This window comes from Suillus bovinus, assembly GCF_016758785.1.
Source record: "Suillus bovinus strain UH-Sbo-P2 chromosome Unknown EDB93scaffold_193, whole genome shotgun sequence".
Taxonomy (NCBI): Eukaryota; Fungi; Basidiomycota; class Agaricomycetes; order Boletales; family Suillaceae; genus Suillus; species Suillus bovinus.
Genome location: NW_024542249.1, coordinates 10379 through 26752, shown reverse-complemented (window position 1 = coordinate 26752; position 16374 = coordinate 10379). Strand labels below are relative to the sequence as shown.

At 42.9% G+C, this 16374-nt stretch overlaps 4 protein-coding genes across 4 annotated transcripts; 1 reads left to right on the top strand and 3 right to left on the bottom strand.

Moving 5' to 3' along the window:
• Positions 1-546, top strand: EDB93DRAFT_1097132 (uncharacterized protein; the record flags this gene model as incomplete). The annotated part of the gene is made up of 3 exons (XM_041446856.1): positions 1-243; positions 299-344; positions 398-546. Coding segments are annotated over 3 exons (438 nt in total), but the record flags the coding sequence as incomplete, so codon positions are not given.
• Positions 547-2484: 1938 nt separating this feature from the next.
• On the bottom strand, positions 2485-2824 carry EDB93DRAFT_1097134 (uncharacterized protein; the record flags this gene model as incomplete). The annotated part of the gene is made up of 2 exons (XM_041446857.1): positions 2485-2653; positions 2703-2824. Coding segments are annotated over 2 exons (291 nt in total), but the record flags the coding sequence as incomplete, so codon positions are not given.
• Positions 2825-4006: 1182 nt separating this feature from the next.
• EDB93DRAFT_1257575 (uncharacterized protein) lies at positions 4007-4549 on the bottom strand (the record flags this gene model as incomplete). Its single annotated transcript, XM_041454096.1, has 3 exons — positions 4007-4103; positions 4160-4242; positions 4310-4549. 3 exons carry the CDS (start codon positions 4547-4549, stop codon positions 4007-4009), a joined length of 420 nt encoding a protein of 139 aa, XP_041300741.1.
• Positions 4550-6463: 1914 nt separating this feature from the next.
• EDB93DRAFT_1109684 (uncharacterized protein) lies at positions 6464-8827 on the bottom strand (the record flags this gene model as incomplete). The annotated part of the gene is made up of 8 exons (XM_041448003.1): positions 6464-6951; positions 6976-7075; positions 7136-7306; positions 7340-7613; positions 7790-8123; positions 8200-8411; positions 8463-8502; positions 8638-8827. 8 exons carry the CDS (start codon positions 8825-8827, stop codon positions 6464-6466), a joined length of 1809 nt encoding a protein of 602 aa, XP_041300740.1.
• Between the last annotated feature and the right edge of the window lie 7547 nt (positions 8828-16374).

Here is a 16374-nt window from a genome sequence, read left to right as displayed (position 1 = left end):
GTTGTAACAATCACTGGCGCAGCCCAGGGCATTGGATGCGCTATTACACTGCAGCTCGCAGAGGACGGACTGGACATTGCCATCGCTGACTTGAAATCACAGTGCATGAATCTTGACGGCATTGCAGATGAGGTAAGGGCAAAAGGGAGGCGGTGTCTCGTTTTGGAGTGTGATATTTCACAAGAGGAGGAGGTCCAGCGCATGGTGCAGGCTACAGAGCAAGAGTTCAACAGTTTGGACGTTGTACGTGTCTCGTGGGCTGTCCACCTACCAAACTGTCTGACGGATGGTATTCTAGATGGTAGTGAATGCCGGACAAATCGTTGTTAAGCCTGTGGTTGACTGTAAGCCAATCATATATTTGGTCTGTTTCCATGATGTCATCGTATCCCAATAGCTACCCTCGTCGATTTTGATGAGGTCTTCAACACCAATGTGCGTGGGACGTTTCTCTGCTTGCGTGCTGCAGTGCAAAGTATGATCAAGCAGGGGCATGGCAGGAGGATCATCAGTATGTACGGTCCTTTGTTCTTTTGTTTTGGATAATAATACCGTTTCTATAGGTGCATTGTCGGTATTAGGAAAGAAAGCCAAAAACACTACGACGAGCTTCCTGCACAGCAAACTCTGAGAACATGTCAGTCCCCCATCCAGAGTCGAGTCTACATGTGCAACGTACCTTGAGACAAAACTATGAGCCAATAGGAGTCGGGGACTTGCAACAGCAGCAGCAAAATTGAGGTAGTGTAGGTGCTGACAGATGGTGGTTTTGGTGGGGTTCGAACACGTCCGAACTGGTTCTGGTTAGCTCCGAACCCCGAACTGGACTTAAGGTTCGGTCCAGGGGCCATGCCGGACCTGTGACCGGACCTTGAGTCCGGTTCGGAAAGGTTCAGGTTCGAACCGAGGTTCAGAACCAAACTGCAGCAGCACTACACCGGTGTAAACTTCAAATTTTCAGGGTGTCTTAATTGTCAGACAAAACTTCCTAAATAAGCAGTCATATGGTCATGTCCCAAATTTCATGTTTTGTCTGCCGTTTAAAGTCTGAATTAAAATTAAAATTTGAGCACACGCAGAAAATTAGATTAAATTGCTTATTATTATTGACATATAGTCGGTGGGAATATGGTTGCCAATGCTTGAAATTTTGTATGTCATCCAAAACATTACAAAAGTTTGAAGTTATGTCTCCATCTTTATGTCAGTTTAAATTTCAAATATTTTCTTCACATTTGCTACAACATAGAAACATCTCCTAAATATTGATAACCCTGATGTGCATCCTCAGTGACTGTGACCATTGCTCTGAGTCATTGCAATGCCAACTCTAGGAAATTTGTGACAGTATCTGCCTTCTCAACATCTGATGTGGCTTGCTAGTAGCCATCATGAAGACTCGGATGACATGACAATTGGTATCATACTATATGTTTGCCTTCAAAGTTATCCTCTGCTTTCGAAAAAACAAGCTAGGCTGGCCCATACATCACAAAAATTGCATGACCAAGACATGGCAATATATGGTTATGTTTTCAGTGCCTACAATGTCAGCAGTGTCGGGTCCAGGGCCCAGTATATCTTGCAATACTAGGGAACTGAAAAATCCGATGGATGAGTGCTTGTGTGTCATAGATGAGGATGCCACTTAGTGTTTCATATAGTTATTTCAGACATTGTCGGACATCAACAGTCAACCAGATAGAGAAGACATTGCATAGTATTGTATGCAGTAATGAGAGTACAAAGTATTGCTATGCGACAGAATATAGGGAAACTTGAATTATAGGTATCCAGATACATGTAGGTATCTGTAAAGTACACTAGACAGCTGGGAAGCATGAGTACAAATGGTCAACTTCATCAGTAGGTAGAGAGCAATGTGTTGTGAGGGACCAGGACAAGAGAGTACAAAAATGAAAGCATGGAGGTGAGAAAAAATGACAGCAATGTGAGTTGAGAACACCAGAATACTGTCAATCAAAGCAGAAATCAATGTCAGTCACAGTCTATAATATAACAGAGACATACCTTGGAAGAAAACATCTATTTCTGGCTTGTTTGCTGTTTGGGATGTCTAGCATGTTCAGATGACTGCTCATTATCTGATTCCACAACATGTTTCCTTTTCCCCGCAGCCTTGGCTGTGACCTTGGCTTTCTTCCCAGCTGACTTCCCTTTCTTACTGGTGCTGACTTCGAGTTCCTCAATTTCATCCTCCTGTGTCAAATCACTTAGTCCAGGTGAAAAGGGGAGAGCAGGGCCTTTCTTTCACAGAGACATATGACAAGGTGGAGTCAGAGAATGAGCACAATGGGTGGAGTGCCTTTCTTCCATGGGGATGTATGATGGACCATGGTCATGTCATGCAATGAAGCATTGCAGGAACATGTTGCACGTGAGTCTTCACCTAAGGCAGTAGATGGTCCTGTGAATATATGACACATAATCTGATATATACAGTGAGTGTATGATATTGATACATTAAGTATATGGTTGAAAACTCACGCAGATGAGAAAATACCCTTTAAAAAGTCCATCAGTCATTGAATTGTCATTGTACCTTTCCCCCAGTGGAGTTCCCTCCCAGAGATATGCAGGGAAATCAGTTGTGGACATCAAGATCTGTCCGCTTGCCAATTTTTTTTGCATTCTAGAATACAGAACCTCAGTATAGAAGACAAGCACAAAACACCACTTACTCTGCAGGATCCTTGTAGTATTCTTTGATTGCCATTATGGGACACAGAAATGAAGCCAAAATGGGGTGATTAACACCCATGTGCGACCTAGATGAGGTACCATTATTGACAGGTGGGTTCAAAGGTTCCTTGGCCGACGAGGGAGCCACATAGTGACCAATTTAAGACTTCAGATGGGTTGAGTCATCAGACCGTGTCGCACTGATAATACTGTTCATCTTTATGATGTGTTAGTAAATCATAAGTGCACATATATGCAGTATAAACTGACATTTTGTGCAATTCTAGCAAGTTGCTTTGACTTGCTCTTGTCATTGATGAGTGCTCGCAAGCCGGGAGTGAGTTGAAAGAGCTGCTGATAGTCGTGTTTGTAACGATCACGTACATAAGTAGAACTAAAACAGTAGATTAGTGATATACAGCCTAGCAATAAAACAAACTTACAGGCCCTCAAGCCTCTTTTTGCAAGACATCTTGTTGGCCTCATCTTCCTCTAAATCTCCCCTATCAGTAGCCTTGTCTTGCTGCAAAGACACCCAATCTTGATGAGCTTCTCGACCTTGCAAAACAGGTCATAGCAGTGTGCCATGGCACACGCAGCAGTGAAATACTCTTCATCTATATTGTTGTTGATGTCCTTAGTTACCTTCAATTTCCTGTAATATTAGAAGTAATGTAAGCATCAAAAGAATACAACATATAATGTACTTTGTTTTTCCTTGAACAGATCTACCTGACTGAGTGCATTTTTTCGAATTCTTGTGTGTTGGACTTGGAGAGTGTTGTGAATCTTCTGAATCACTTGAAGAGAATTCTGATTTTTCGGATTCAGAAAGACTTTGAGATCGCCTGCAATGTGCCATAGTAGTTTAGTAGTCAGAGTTGAGAGGTAGTGTAGGGCATTCACGTGTTATCATGTTCTATTTGGTTCTGTTAACATGTTATCAGGCGCGACAAGAAATACAATTAATTCTACAATTATAAAGTATACAGAGTGCAAGATAAGAGAGCAATGTGAGAGCAAAAGGAATGGCACAGAAAAATGTAATCTAAGTTAAGTCTGCAGCAACAGCAGCAGGCAGAGCTTGCAAATGCTCAAAAATTTCAATGGAATCCTTATCTTCCACATCCCTGAAACAGTGGTGATGGTGGCATGGTGGCCAACAGTTGCTGCTGTCAAATATGGGTTTGGGTGGTGGAGGATTTTTGTGGGCTCCCACTAAGCGCACAGGTCTTGCCTTGACAGTGTTATTACTGTAAATCAAAATTTGTCAGTGTGATGATCAAGTAAATATTAGAAAAGCTTATCCAGAAGTGATCTTGAGGCCTGCAAGATCATCTGCGATCTTGATGGTATTGGCTGAGAAACTCTTCTTGCTCTTGCAAGCAGTCGGTAAGGTTCTGTACATAAAGTTGGAAATCTATTTGTGAGAGGATCGGAATCAAGAGAAACTCACCTTTTCCTTTTGTGATTGCCTGAAATCAGCAACTCTGCCTCGCTATCGGTAGATTCCTCAATGATGACCATTTTGACAGGATCCTTGAGCCAGATGATAAGTTTTTAAATCCAAGTCAGTAAGTAATATAAAAAGATTGAGATCACTCACCAATGGGCCTGGGTTCTTGGGCGTTGTAATGATGGTCACGGCACTGGGCTCGGAACCATGGGTTTTCATATTCACGTCAACACCTGAAACATACGCGCACATGTCTGAGCCACTCTGCATTGGACTTTTGGACATTGCATCGGCTGATCGCACTTCATGTGCACTTGTCCATCCTGTGTCCTGTCCTTCCAAACTAGCCTCACTAGGTGCATAGTTATTCCCGTGCACATTTTCTGACATTGGGACCACATTATTACATGTCTGCAGCACCTTGTGTCTTATTACATAGGACATAGGACCCGAAATATATTGCTACTATCTTCGCCTATAGTATTTCAGATTTCTATGTACTTACTTAAATACTCTGTAGTGACCTGTAGCAATTATCATCCAGTAGTTAGGAGCCGTTTCCCGACTCTGTGGATCACCCAGAATATTCTCATAGTTCTTAGTTGCATTGCAAAATATTACCATTCGTTCACCGTCATACTCTGTTACTTGTTATACTAGCGCATACCGCTCACAATCCAACACTCGTTATAAAGTTTCCGACCTATTATTGTGAAGTCTGAAAGTCCGAAATCTCGGACATCGCACTTTGGCTTTGGACATTGGATAAGTACCCTCAGACATCATCAGATTACCTTCGGACATCATTTTGCAGCTTCAGACATTTTGTTATTTGCATTACTGACACATTTTACTACTAATACCAATTAGCAATCCCTTTTAGGATCAAACACACTTGCTCTGCAAGTACAGCAGCATAGGTTGTGCTAAGATCTATCTAAATAATTGTTGACTAGGTAGTACAATTTCTGCTGAGCCCAGTGGAGATTTACTCTTTACAGCATAAACTTAATCTTGTAAGTTGGCCAGCCAGTTAGGAGGTTCTCAATATCCATGACAATGACATTGTCATGGATAATGACCTGGTCGGTACTATTAACAAGGATAGAGGTTGACATAGTAGTATACAATTATAAAAACAATTAGTATCAGATAAAAATGACTATGAAAAACACGTAATTGCGTCTCTTTGCATTACTGGTATTTGCTGGCTGACTTTGAAAGATCATGTGATGTTCAAACCAGAATTTCAAACTTGTTCTTCTTGCTTCTCCAGTTAGTACCACTGGGCGTCTGACACCTGCCACTGATACATGCATTACGCACAGCTCCACACTATGTGGACACTGTCAGCTGCTCAGGTGCTGACCCATGAACGTGTGCTGTTAACTTGTGAGGCTTGGTCCTGAGCACCAAGGGGACCCTGGGAAGGCTCAAAATTTGTTTTATGCTAATTGTATCTTTTATTATAGGTTGTCTTTGAATTATGTGCATGATCTCACCCGCCCTTGGGTCTCAGTATCTCCCTCAGTCTGCATCGAGGCCTCATGCGGGGGTCAATGGGTGCTTGGTGCATCAGGATGCTCACAAGGCATCCTGCAAAGGCTGATGCCCTTGCACTCACCCCAAGTGAAACTTTGCACGACTGGAGAACCCCAAGCACTCTCGACATGATGCTCATGCACAGTGTTCCTCTCTCACTAAGACCCCAAGCACTTCTAACACACTGTCCTGCAATGAATAGCTTTGGATTAGGTCCCTAAAATAGCTGGTTAGTCCTAAGAATGACTCCAGGTTGAGTGCATCTGGTGGTTGCTCCAAATTGACTACCACAGTAAGTTTGGCTAAGTCTGGTTGTACTCCTTCAGGGCCTACTGTGGCTCCAGCAAATATTGTCTCTGTCATGAATAAGTGGCACTTTGTTGGTGAAAGTGAGATACTGTGTTCACAACACCTTTGGAAGATTTGTTTGAGTTTGTCCATCATTTTCCGAAAAGTGTTTGCTGCACATCCTCCGTCATCAACGAATAGTTCCATGGTACTATCTGCTAGTATGTCATGTAGGTTGTTAGCTGTCATTTCAAAAAATGTTGACGGAGCACCTGTCAGACCCATGGGCATTCTCTTATACCAAAAATATCCTCTTCCTTGGATGCAAAACATCATGTATGGTCTTGACTCCTCTGGAACTTCAACTGCATAGAAGCCGGATGCGAAGTCAAAGACTGATATGTACCTGTGTCCACTGAGCCTTAGCTGCTTGGCTCTGATATCTCCTTGGGGCATTGGTGCGATCATCATGACTCAGTTGACTTCATTGAAGTTTTGACAAATTCTCCATTTTTGCGGTTTCAGAGTGCTGCTCTCCCTTGCTGGTTCTTCTGGGACTTCGCATTCTGGTAACATGAAGGCTGGTGGCTGGCCATTTTGTGAGCATTGTTCGTTGACTGTGTACTGCAACTCTTCTAATATCATCCCTTCTTGTTCATACACTTTCTTTGCCAGTATCATGTTTGCACAGCATTTGACTGCCTTTGGGGGTGTGTATTCTATGATATCCACTTCGAGCATTTTGTCAATCTTGCCATGTAGGAACTGTGTCTGTGGGGGAGTGAGTGGCCATTGGTGTACTCGGAGATTGAATGTTGTTCCATCAGGTATGTTCAAAAGATGTACTGCTCCGGGCACTAGTAATACTTCTCCTAATGAACATGTGAAGATGTCCGCATACTCCGTGACGAGCGCCTTCACCTGTTCTAGTTCTTCCAGTGTGAGATCCTGCCCATATTGGACTCATTTTGCAATCCATGACATACGCAGTGGGTTATGTGGGTTCGTGAGTCGCATGAATATTGCCTTGTCATTTGCTAAGAAATCTGTGGGGACTTCCTTCAGGAGATTATCAGGTTCATTCGACTGGGTGGGTTCTTCATTGATCATTATGCAAATAGGAGTGTCCTTTGTTATTCTGCGAACCTGAGTTTCTTCATCGTTCTCAACCTCTGTGATGCTTGCTTTTATTACTTGCATCTGGTTGTACAGTGTCCTGGTACCTGTGACTTGAACTTCATCAACCTCATAATTGTGGACTGCTTTGAATGCCTGGAGTAGCGGTTTCCCAAATAGAAACTTCCAGCCTCCTCCGCTCTGCAATACTTCAAATTCTCCGTGCATTCATACTCCTCCTATGACCACTTCTCCCTTCCACATAGCTTCCAATTGAACTATTGCTCCGTTCACCATACAAAGACGCTTTGTTGATGGAGTCCAATTCCATAGTCTATGCTTGACATTGTTGAACACCGATGAGCACATAATGCTCATCATTGCTCCTTCATTGAATAATGCTTTGACTCTGACAACTTTGCCTTGTGGACCTAGGAACGAAGTATACTGCAGGAATGGTAGGTACCATTGCTTGTTGTCTTTTTCTTCTGCCGTTGAATACAAGTCACTGACATTACATTGATCATCTAATGCTGATACACTGCATGGTTCTCTGTCTATGATTGTTTCGACGGGGCCTTGATGATAGTCCTCATATGTTGCCTCTTCACATACGAGGACTGGTGGTTCCAGCAGCTGAGGTACTTTATCTATGCGGGTCGTCTGGTGTCCCTCTACACTGACGACCCTGATCCTTTTCCCTGGTCCCACTGCACATATTCTTCTTCAAACACTACATTGATCTGTGTGGCATTCATCCGGTTAAAGTTCCCTAGGGCTCTTGCTGCTAAGCTACGCCAGATTTTCTCCTGGAATGGTAGCTGCGATGCTTCTGGGACTCGGCAGTCCACTGACATGTGTCCATGTGCGCTGCATTTGAAACACTCCCCTGAGCATATCATAGCATTGCCTGGACGAAGTGGGAATTGGGTATTCTCGGTGACTCGTCTTGTTTGCCCATTTGTTGCCAACCATTGCTTGAGTTGGTTGTCATATGCTGCTTGTCCTGCTGTGGTGTCTGGATGATGGGTTATGTCGTTAATGTGGTTTCATACGAGCTGTTCTTACATCCATCCATGTGTTCTTGTGCGCACTGTCTAACTTGTTCCACCAGGTGTCTGAGATTGATCCTGACAATAAGAGAGTACTGAACACTGTGATCTTCCCTTGTTCAGTTTTTAGCTTGTTAAGCATGATGTACCGATCAACTTCACGCAGGAAGTTCTGCACATTTTCATTGGCTTTGCCATGGAACCAACCTGGGGTGTTGTTCCTGGCATCTTCCTTGTCTTTGGTGATGGTTTGGCTGGTAGTTGTGAGGTTGCTTTGGCCGCAATGGGTTTTAGGAAGGTCTTACTTGGTGTCATGGGCAGGACTGGCCACGATACGATTGGGTTCTGCAATTATATGACTGCGATGAGCATTTGTGATGGTTGATCATTGAAGGTGGGAAGTATGCTATCATCTGGTCTTGGTACTCCTACTAATGACTCTTGATCTTCTTCATCAGTCTGTTCTAGTTGCTGGCGAACTTCGTTGGAACTCGTACTCTGAATTCTCCTGGTCTAGAATATGTTCTTCTATCTTGTTGATTCTGAGTTCTGGTGTGTCTAGTAGGGAAGATTCAGTTGATGTGTTTGTGGAAGAGATGTCAGAAAGGCTAGTTAGGCTTTTTTTGAGATAAATTGTCCTTTTGGGTCTCTCAATTGCTTTTGGGGGCATTTTTGTTGTTTTTTCTTATCATCCTTTCCAAGACAATAGTGTCAGAATGTGTTCTACACGTGTTCATTGATGTTTGGTCATTGACATTTTTGGTTCTGTAACATTGTATTGACCAATCATTGTTTTTTGAACCAGTTTAATGAAGTCTGAGAATTCTGATATGGAAGCAGATATACGCTAATGCGAAGACCAAATCCCACTCTCTCACCACAATGGAGCAGCAGCTCCAACCTAGATGAATATGCTCAGCACTCGAATGGGATAGAGTCACTGTCCACTGCCATGCCCTAACTGACACACCTGAACTGACTAAGCTACTTGAACCTCTGGAAAACCCCTGCCTCTGCAACCCCCTGACTAGGGGGTGCCCCACTCCAACACGCTGTATAATATTAGATGTTTGAATTTCTAAACAAATGTTATTGCAGTGTCACCTGTGAAATGCCTTGCATTATGGTGGATCACCACATGCATCTGGAGCTTATCTACCAGAGTTGGTGATAATCCACTAAGGATGGTATAGTATTCCCCACTCTACATGAATCTGGAATGAAGTAAACTAATTCAGAACCTATGAATAGACATTTGAGTCCAGTAGAATGTATCTGTGGTTTACCTATCTATATGGAAGACTTTATCTGTTTAGGGTGCAGGAAGGTGTTCACATCCCAAAAGCGCTTGAGCGGTCATGAGGCTCGGTGTGAAGCTGACAAGCTCCTCAATGCTAATGTCTACAAGAGTCAACATTGCCTCGACAAGGGATATAAAAAGTGCTGGAAGAAGAGAACTTGAGATGAGACTAGGTCTCTGGAACACAGGGAAAGGAATACCTCTCCTGAAGCTGATGTATATATGGACCTGGGTGATGACCATGTCAATGCCGAGGTGATTTTTTTTTGATCTACTCAAGTTATATTATGCTGATATGATAATTGTATAGTACAGTGATGTTGCTGGACCCTCGGGATATATTACAGAACTGGAACCTCCAGCTCCTACCCCAGATGCACCTGCTGTTGTCTCTGCCCATTCTGGGCAGCAAATATTGATGCCTGCACAGTATATTGACTATATCCCAGGCTCAGCAACTCACCTTGCTCACATGCCCCCAGCCAATTGTCAGGAGCATGGATGACCCTCAAAACAACCTACCAGCTATGTCTAGCCTGAACAAGCATAGGCACCAGATAGTCCTGCCTCTGAAGTCATCCCTCATCAGCCCTCCCTTGTTCCATACCAAACAGCCCCCAATGTGATGGATCTTTTCTGTATCTACTCTGCATGTCCTACCCTGATACCAAAGGGAGATGTCGGTCTTGATGCAGCAGTTGATGCTCCTACCCTGGATTGTGATCCTAGTGTCGGAAGTTCTCATATTACTACTGGACTTCCTTCTTCAGAGATTGGGCCTAACAAACTTTTCTCTGCCTTCAGTAGCCTGACAGTGGGGCTCCTCATGTACTGGCAGTACTCTAGAGTTTTCCAAGTCAAATGCAAAGATGAAACGACTCACAAGAAACTTCCTTGACGATAATGAGTACAAGAGAGAGGATGTATAGATTTATGATGACATACATGAGAAGTGGCTCATCAGTGCCTATCTCAAGGATTCATATAACCCCTTCTGCACTGAAAATGGCTGGCACAAGTCTATGGTCCAAATCCGCCTACCGAAATAGAAGATGAAGTGGGGATCAGAAGATGATGCACCTGTGCTCAAGATACCAGGTGTTTACCACTGCTCACTCACTGATGTCATCATGTCGGTCTCTCAGAATAGTGTTGCCACCACCTTTCATATGACACCCTTCCAACAGCAATGAAAGGTGTCAGAGGAACGCACTGTCAATGTGTATTCTGAGGCATACTCATCCCCCACTTTCTCAGAATCTTACCAGTAGGGAAGCTGACAACAACCTTGAACATATTGTTGCCTCCCTTATGATGTGGTCAGATACCACACATCTTACAAACTTTGGTGATGCCTCACTTTGGCCATTTTACTTGTTCTTTGGCAATCAGTCTAAATACACAAGAGGGAAACCAACAGCATCTGCGTGCCACCATGTGGCATTGTAATGATGGTCGCAGCGCTGGGCTCAGAACCAGTCAATCTAACACTTATGTCCCATATCATTCCTCGACCTCCTTTGACCTTCCAAAGGCCATGTGCACTTGTCTGAACCTTCCACGGGCAGTCCTTGTGTTCCGAGGCCTGTCCAAACCTCGCAGATTACCATACCATGTCCTATCCTTGTCCTTTTGACTTCACTGGTGCATTTTCCCTTATTCTATCTATATGTTGATTATGTCTTAGTGCTACCACAGATAAATTCCATCAGCATCCTGTCAGGATCTGCAGAATATGTATGAACAGTATGCCTCATGGCTTATCACATAGGTTCAGACTTGCTTATCTCACTACTAGTTTCAGCTATGCATTCCGGTCCCTCACGGAAGTAGGATATAATCTCGCTCACTTACTACAAGTACTGCACTTCACTTCCCGTACTTTGAGTCATAGTTAGTAGAGTCACCTCGGTATATTCATAACTATGCAATTGATCTTTTGTTCATTCAGAACGATGAAGGTTCAACAATTCAGATGGTTAGTCTGAATAATGTTGGGTCTTGCTGCCTAGCTATGTTGTCTAGAAGACAGTGTTTGACCCTAAAGGGTTTCTGTACTAAGCTCAAAGCTCAGAGAGAGAGGAAAACTACTAAGACTCAAACTGGTGATGGAAACTGGTGAAGAGGTAACTTCATTATGTAAGCTACAAAATAGCAAACATAAGGTAAAGACAGTATCTACAAGCCTAGTCAGGAATGAGTCTCTACAATGATTGTTTGGCTAGACTGCTGCCAATTCTGCACCTCATTTATTCTTGAGTTCTGGTAGATTAGTGTCATTCCAAACTTCAGACATTTCGCAAAGTCTTATATTATTCAACACACCAACACACCAACACATTGACACACCAACACACTCTGACTTTTGGACAGCTCTCGCAAACCTTGGAAGGCATCGCGCTACTCCAGACATCACTTTCACAGCTTCGGACGACCTTTGGTTGCATCAGACCAGTATCTCAGTACTTTGGACGTAGTTTCAGAACTTCAGATGAACATTAGAGGTTTACTTCCCTATATCTTGTCTACTCTCTGACTGTATAAGACTTCCCTTGCATTTTTATCAAGGTAGTTTTTAGGTTGTCTCTTGGGACGAAGCACACTCACATCTCTCAGGACTAGGGACTCACATTCTGTAGAGCCCAGCCTAGATTTACTCTTTACAGTGTACATCCCCTCAGTAAGTCTTGTCTTATAACATGTTGTCACATACTCATTTTAATAGATCCCCAGTGATTTTCAAGACATTTATTTTGATATTTTTGCCAATGCATCCTCGAGCAATGTCCATACCCATTATAAGCGAGAGCTTATGCAGGTCATCTGGGCACTTCTCCTTGATAAGAAGTTCATGCATGCCTATAAATATGGTATTGTTATTTGATGTGGAGATGGGATCACACATTGTGTATTTCCCCGATTCTTTAGTTACTCTGCGGATTATCCAGAAAAGTAGGTTTTATGATTGATCATTGTATCAAATTACAGTATCTGATTTCAGGCCTATCAGGATCCTACTTGCATGTATTAAATTTCTTGGTGAATGCCCATGTCCATGGTGCCTCATTAAGAAATCCAATATCCCTATGATGGGCACCAAGATCGATATGAAATATCATGAGAGGACTCACCAGATTGACAATGAACAATGACATCATTGTGTCGAACAAGCTCAAGCATTGATGTTCAAGCAGGGAGCTAGTATCAATGGCCAGCGCATCCAGAATATCTTGAATGAAGAGTCACTTGTCCCTACTCGAGTAAGTTATTCATCACAAGATATTGGTTTTAAGGTTGATTTTTTGGTAGAATGCCTTCTCTGAGTGCCTTGCGGAGTATTTCTTCAATTTCTTTGTGTTCTTTGTTGTCAACCTACTACATGAGTTTGAACTGGGAGTTTGGAAGGCTATATTTACCCATCTCATGTGCATCCTTTTCGCAGAAGGTGGCACTGCAGTCCAGGAGCTGAACTGGAGGTATGTACTTAGGGATTATGGTCATACTTATGCTCATGTGGCTTTCTACAGATATTGAAGAGTACCTACCTTTGGACGAGGAACCATCTGTTGCTTCCATAACAACACATCAGCAATGAAACATCTCACAGCACGAGACTTTGAGGATCTCCTGCAGGTGAGCTCACACTCACCTCATTTATTCATTCATTTAATTATATTGTAAACTAGTGTGCTCTTCCTGTCTTTGAAGGAATCCTCATCGACTAAGAATCAGACAACAAGGAAAAGGCCAACCATAACAAGGTTATCACAGACCTTCTCTTTGACCTTGCATCATAGAATGCATATGCCAAACTCTGCCTGCATACTGACAACACCCTCGCATTTTTTGATTCAGCAACTGTTGCTCTGGGTCAGTCCATTCGGAAATTTCAGCACACTGTGTGCAAACATTATCACATGATGGAACTTCCACATGAACATGCTGCCTGTGGATGTCAACAGGCTGCACTCACCTCAAAACAACCAGGAATATTGCAAACTGTCTCTGGTCCAAAGATAAAGAGATTGAATTTGAACACCTACAAATACCATGTGCTTGCCGACTACCCTAACACCATCCGTGAAAGAGGTACAACAGATAGCTTTAACTCGCAGTTGGTATGTACTATTTTATTTCATCTAATATTGTCTTCTGATGTGCCAATAGGGAGAGCTTGAACACCGCCTGTCAAAGTGCTGGTATCCACAAACACCCAAGAAAAAGGATCAAACAACATGTAGCATAACCTCTCAGGACACAATTGAATGCTTGGTCAAGAAAGTCATTGCTGCACATGAAACCATTGTCATGCAGAAGGCCAATTCCAGACCAAAGTGTCTCTGCACTGACCCCACAGACCATTACTATATCGCTAAGTATTCTTGTGAAAGTGTCGATCTCACAGCCTGGTTAGTTGATTTGGCGGATGATCCAGTGGTTGAGGTATGTGGTGTTGTATATACATTTCACTCAGGTTTCATTGCATTTATCAGAACTTTATCCCTCACATCAAAGACCATTTGCTTGCCCGCCTTCATGGGCTTGCATATAATGGTGATGAATATGAGTTTTCAGATGAAGACTGCAACTCTGTCCTCATTGGTCAGAACAAGCTATTCCAGCATAGCACATTGCATATCAACTATACAACATATGATCTACAACGTGAACAAGACACAATCTCCAAACTCATGCTGATGTCATGGTACTTGCTGAAGAGGATGAGCATACACATCCTTACTGGTACGCCCACATTATCATGATATTTCATGTCAATGTAGAGTATCACAAGAACGAGGAGTCACACTATTCACGACCAAGATGCATGGATGTCTTATTTGTTCGTTGGTTCAGACGTGACAGATCATCTGCTGGCTTTACTGCTAAATGCCTACAGCGCTTGAAATTCTTTGACCAAGACAGTCTTGGGGAAGCATTTGGATTCCTGGACCCTGACTCTGTCATCCGCGGGGTACACATGATCCCTGCATTTGCTTACAGTCGCACTGACACACTGCTTGTACCATCCTTTGTCCACAAAGAGGATGAACTTGATACAGACTGGTGCTATTACTATGTAAACATGTATGTTCTTATTTTTTTCTTGTTATATTTCTCATGGTAGTATCTACAGGTTCATTGATCGCGACATATTCATGAGGTTTTGTGGGGGCAGGATTGGTCACAAGGCCATGTGGGACTGGGATGAGTTCCTCCAAGGTGTGGGATGCAACACTGAATCAAGTGCACAGGAAGACTCCAAGATGCAAGGGGATGAGTCAGATTTGGAAGACTTTCAGGAGCAGGACAAAGAGGGTACTGATGAGGAAGAGGGTGCTGACGAGGAGGAAGGTGCAGACAATGAGGCTGATATAGGTCAGGATGATGATGATGACGACAGAGTTTTGGCTGATGAGGGTGAGGAACTTGATGATGACCTGCTTGCAGAGGAGGGCTATGGCACACTTTAACCTAACATGTTGTTTACACTGACTTAATATTGCTGGTCAATCTGTGCAATACCTTGTATATATCACATAGATACAATGTACTACATAGTGATCCTATTCTGACAGCACAGAGATATATAATATGTCATGCCGAGATGGCCTGACAGTGATGTGTCAATTGTTGTGGCACACAACAGTCTAAATCAGGTAATATCTCAGTTCTGCAAATTTTGTGATGTACATCCTACAGTTGGGAACAACCAAAATCACTAATTTTGGATGACACCAAAGACTGATTTTTCCTGGTGCCACAAATGACTGGGAACCCATTTTTAGTGCAGAATATGTTTGTTGAGGACTAGTGCAATGGATTTGCATGAGCAGATTGTCCAAAAACTTTCATTTGAGGATTTTCTGAGGCAAAATTTTGGCGGTACCATAAATAAATCGCTAAAATCTCGAAAAATATAGCAATCACTTCCTTTCAATGTCCTGTGCATGATTCCATTGAAATATTACAAAAATTACAGGGCCATTCTAGTGCTAAAAATTGGTAAGTGTTGAAGTAATTACTCCTAGAATGTCCCTCAAATGCTCCCGAACTTGTGTTGATTGGGCCGCGAATGGGTAAAATCATGTCTACATAGCTAAATTAGATTGATTTTTTGTCAGTGACCTGTATCTAGTGATATAGGGGCCCCAAAAATGGTGCCTCAGATGCCTCAAAGGGGTACACAATATCTCTCAAATTGTCCAAAAATTTGGCGGGCCAAAAACCTCGTGGGAAAAACTTCGGACCACTGTTTTTAGATGTATTTTCACTCCCTGAGTTCAGATCTGGCCTTGGTTTGGCACCAAAAATTCATGCTGGACGGCTACCAAATTTGATGTGTTTGGTTGTCCCCAATTGTAGTATACCCAAAGATACCATCCTAGGTGCAACAAACTGGCATTCTCGTAATTCACGGAGACAACTCGTCATCAACCTGGAGTGCCTCATACGCATTCATGACCGCAAATATGTTTCTGCTGATGTATAATTTTACAGCATAACATCAACAAAAGGGCACCTACCATACCTAACTTCACCTGCCTGTATAAGGGTCCACAAGCTCCCCAAGTTGTCGCGAGGCAGCACAAGTGTTGTGTGATGCTGCTATGCACACATACTCTATGAGATTCATGTCAGTCCAAGTCAGTCGTGCGGTCCGTGTACCACCATGTGGTGCCTGGTGACCCATATATGCATTGGGTGGCTTATATTTATCAGGCAGCTTGCATGGACTGCTGAGGTCTGGACCAGCATTATATAGTCATGTTATTGTAGCTACTAGTCTTAGATCACACTTGAATGGAACTCAAATGACATGATAATTGTTCAAGTACTACAGGACATTGAGGCTAGCAACACATGACGAAAATGAAAAAAAACCACAAGGGAGAGCTTGTGACTGCATATCATCACCG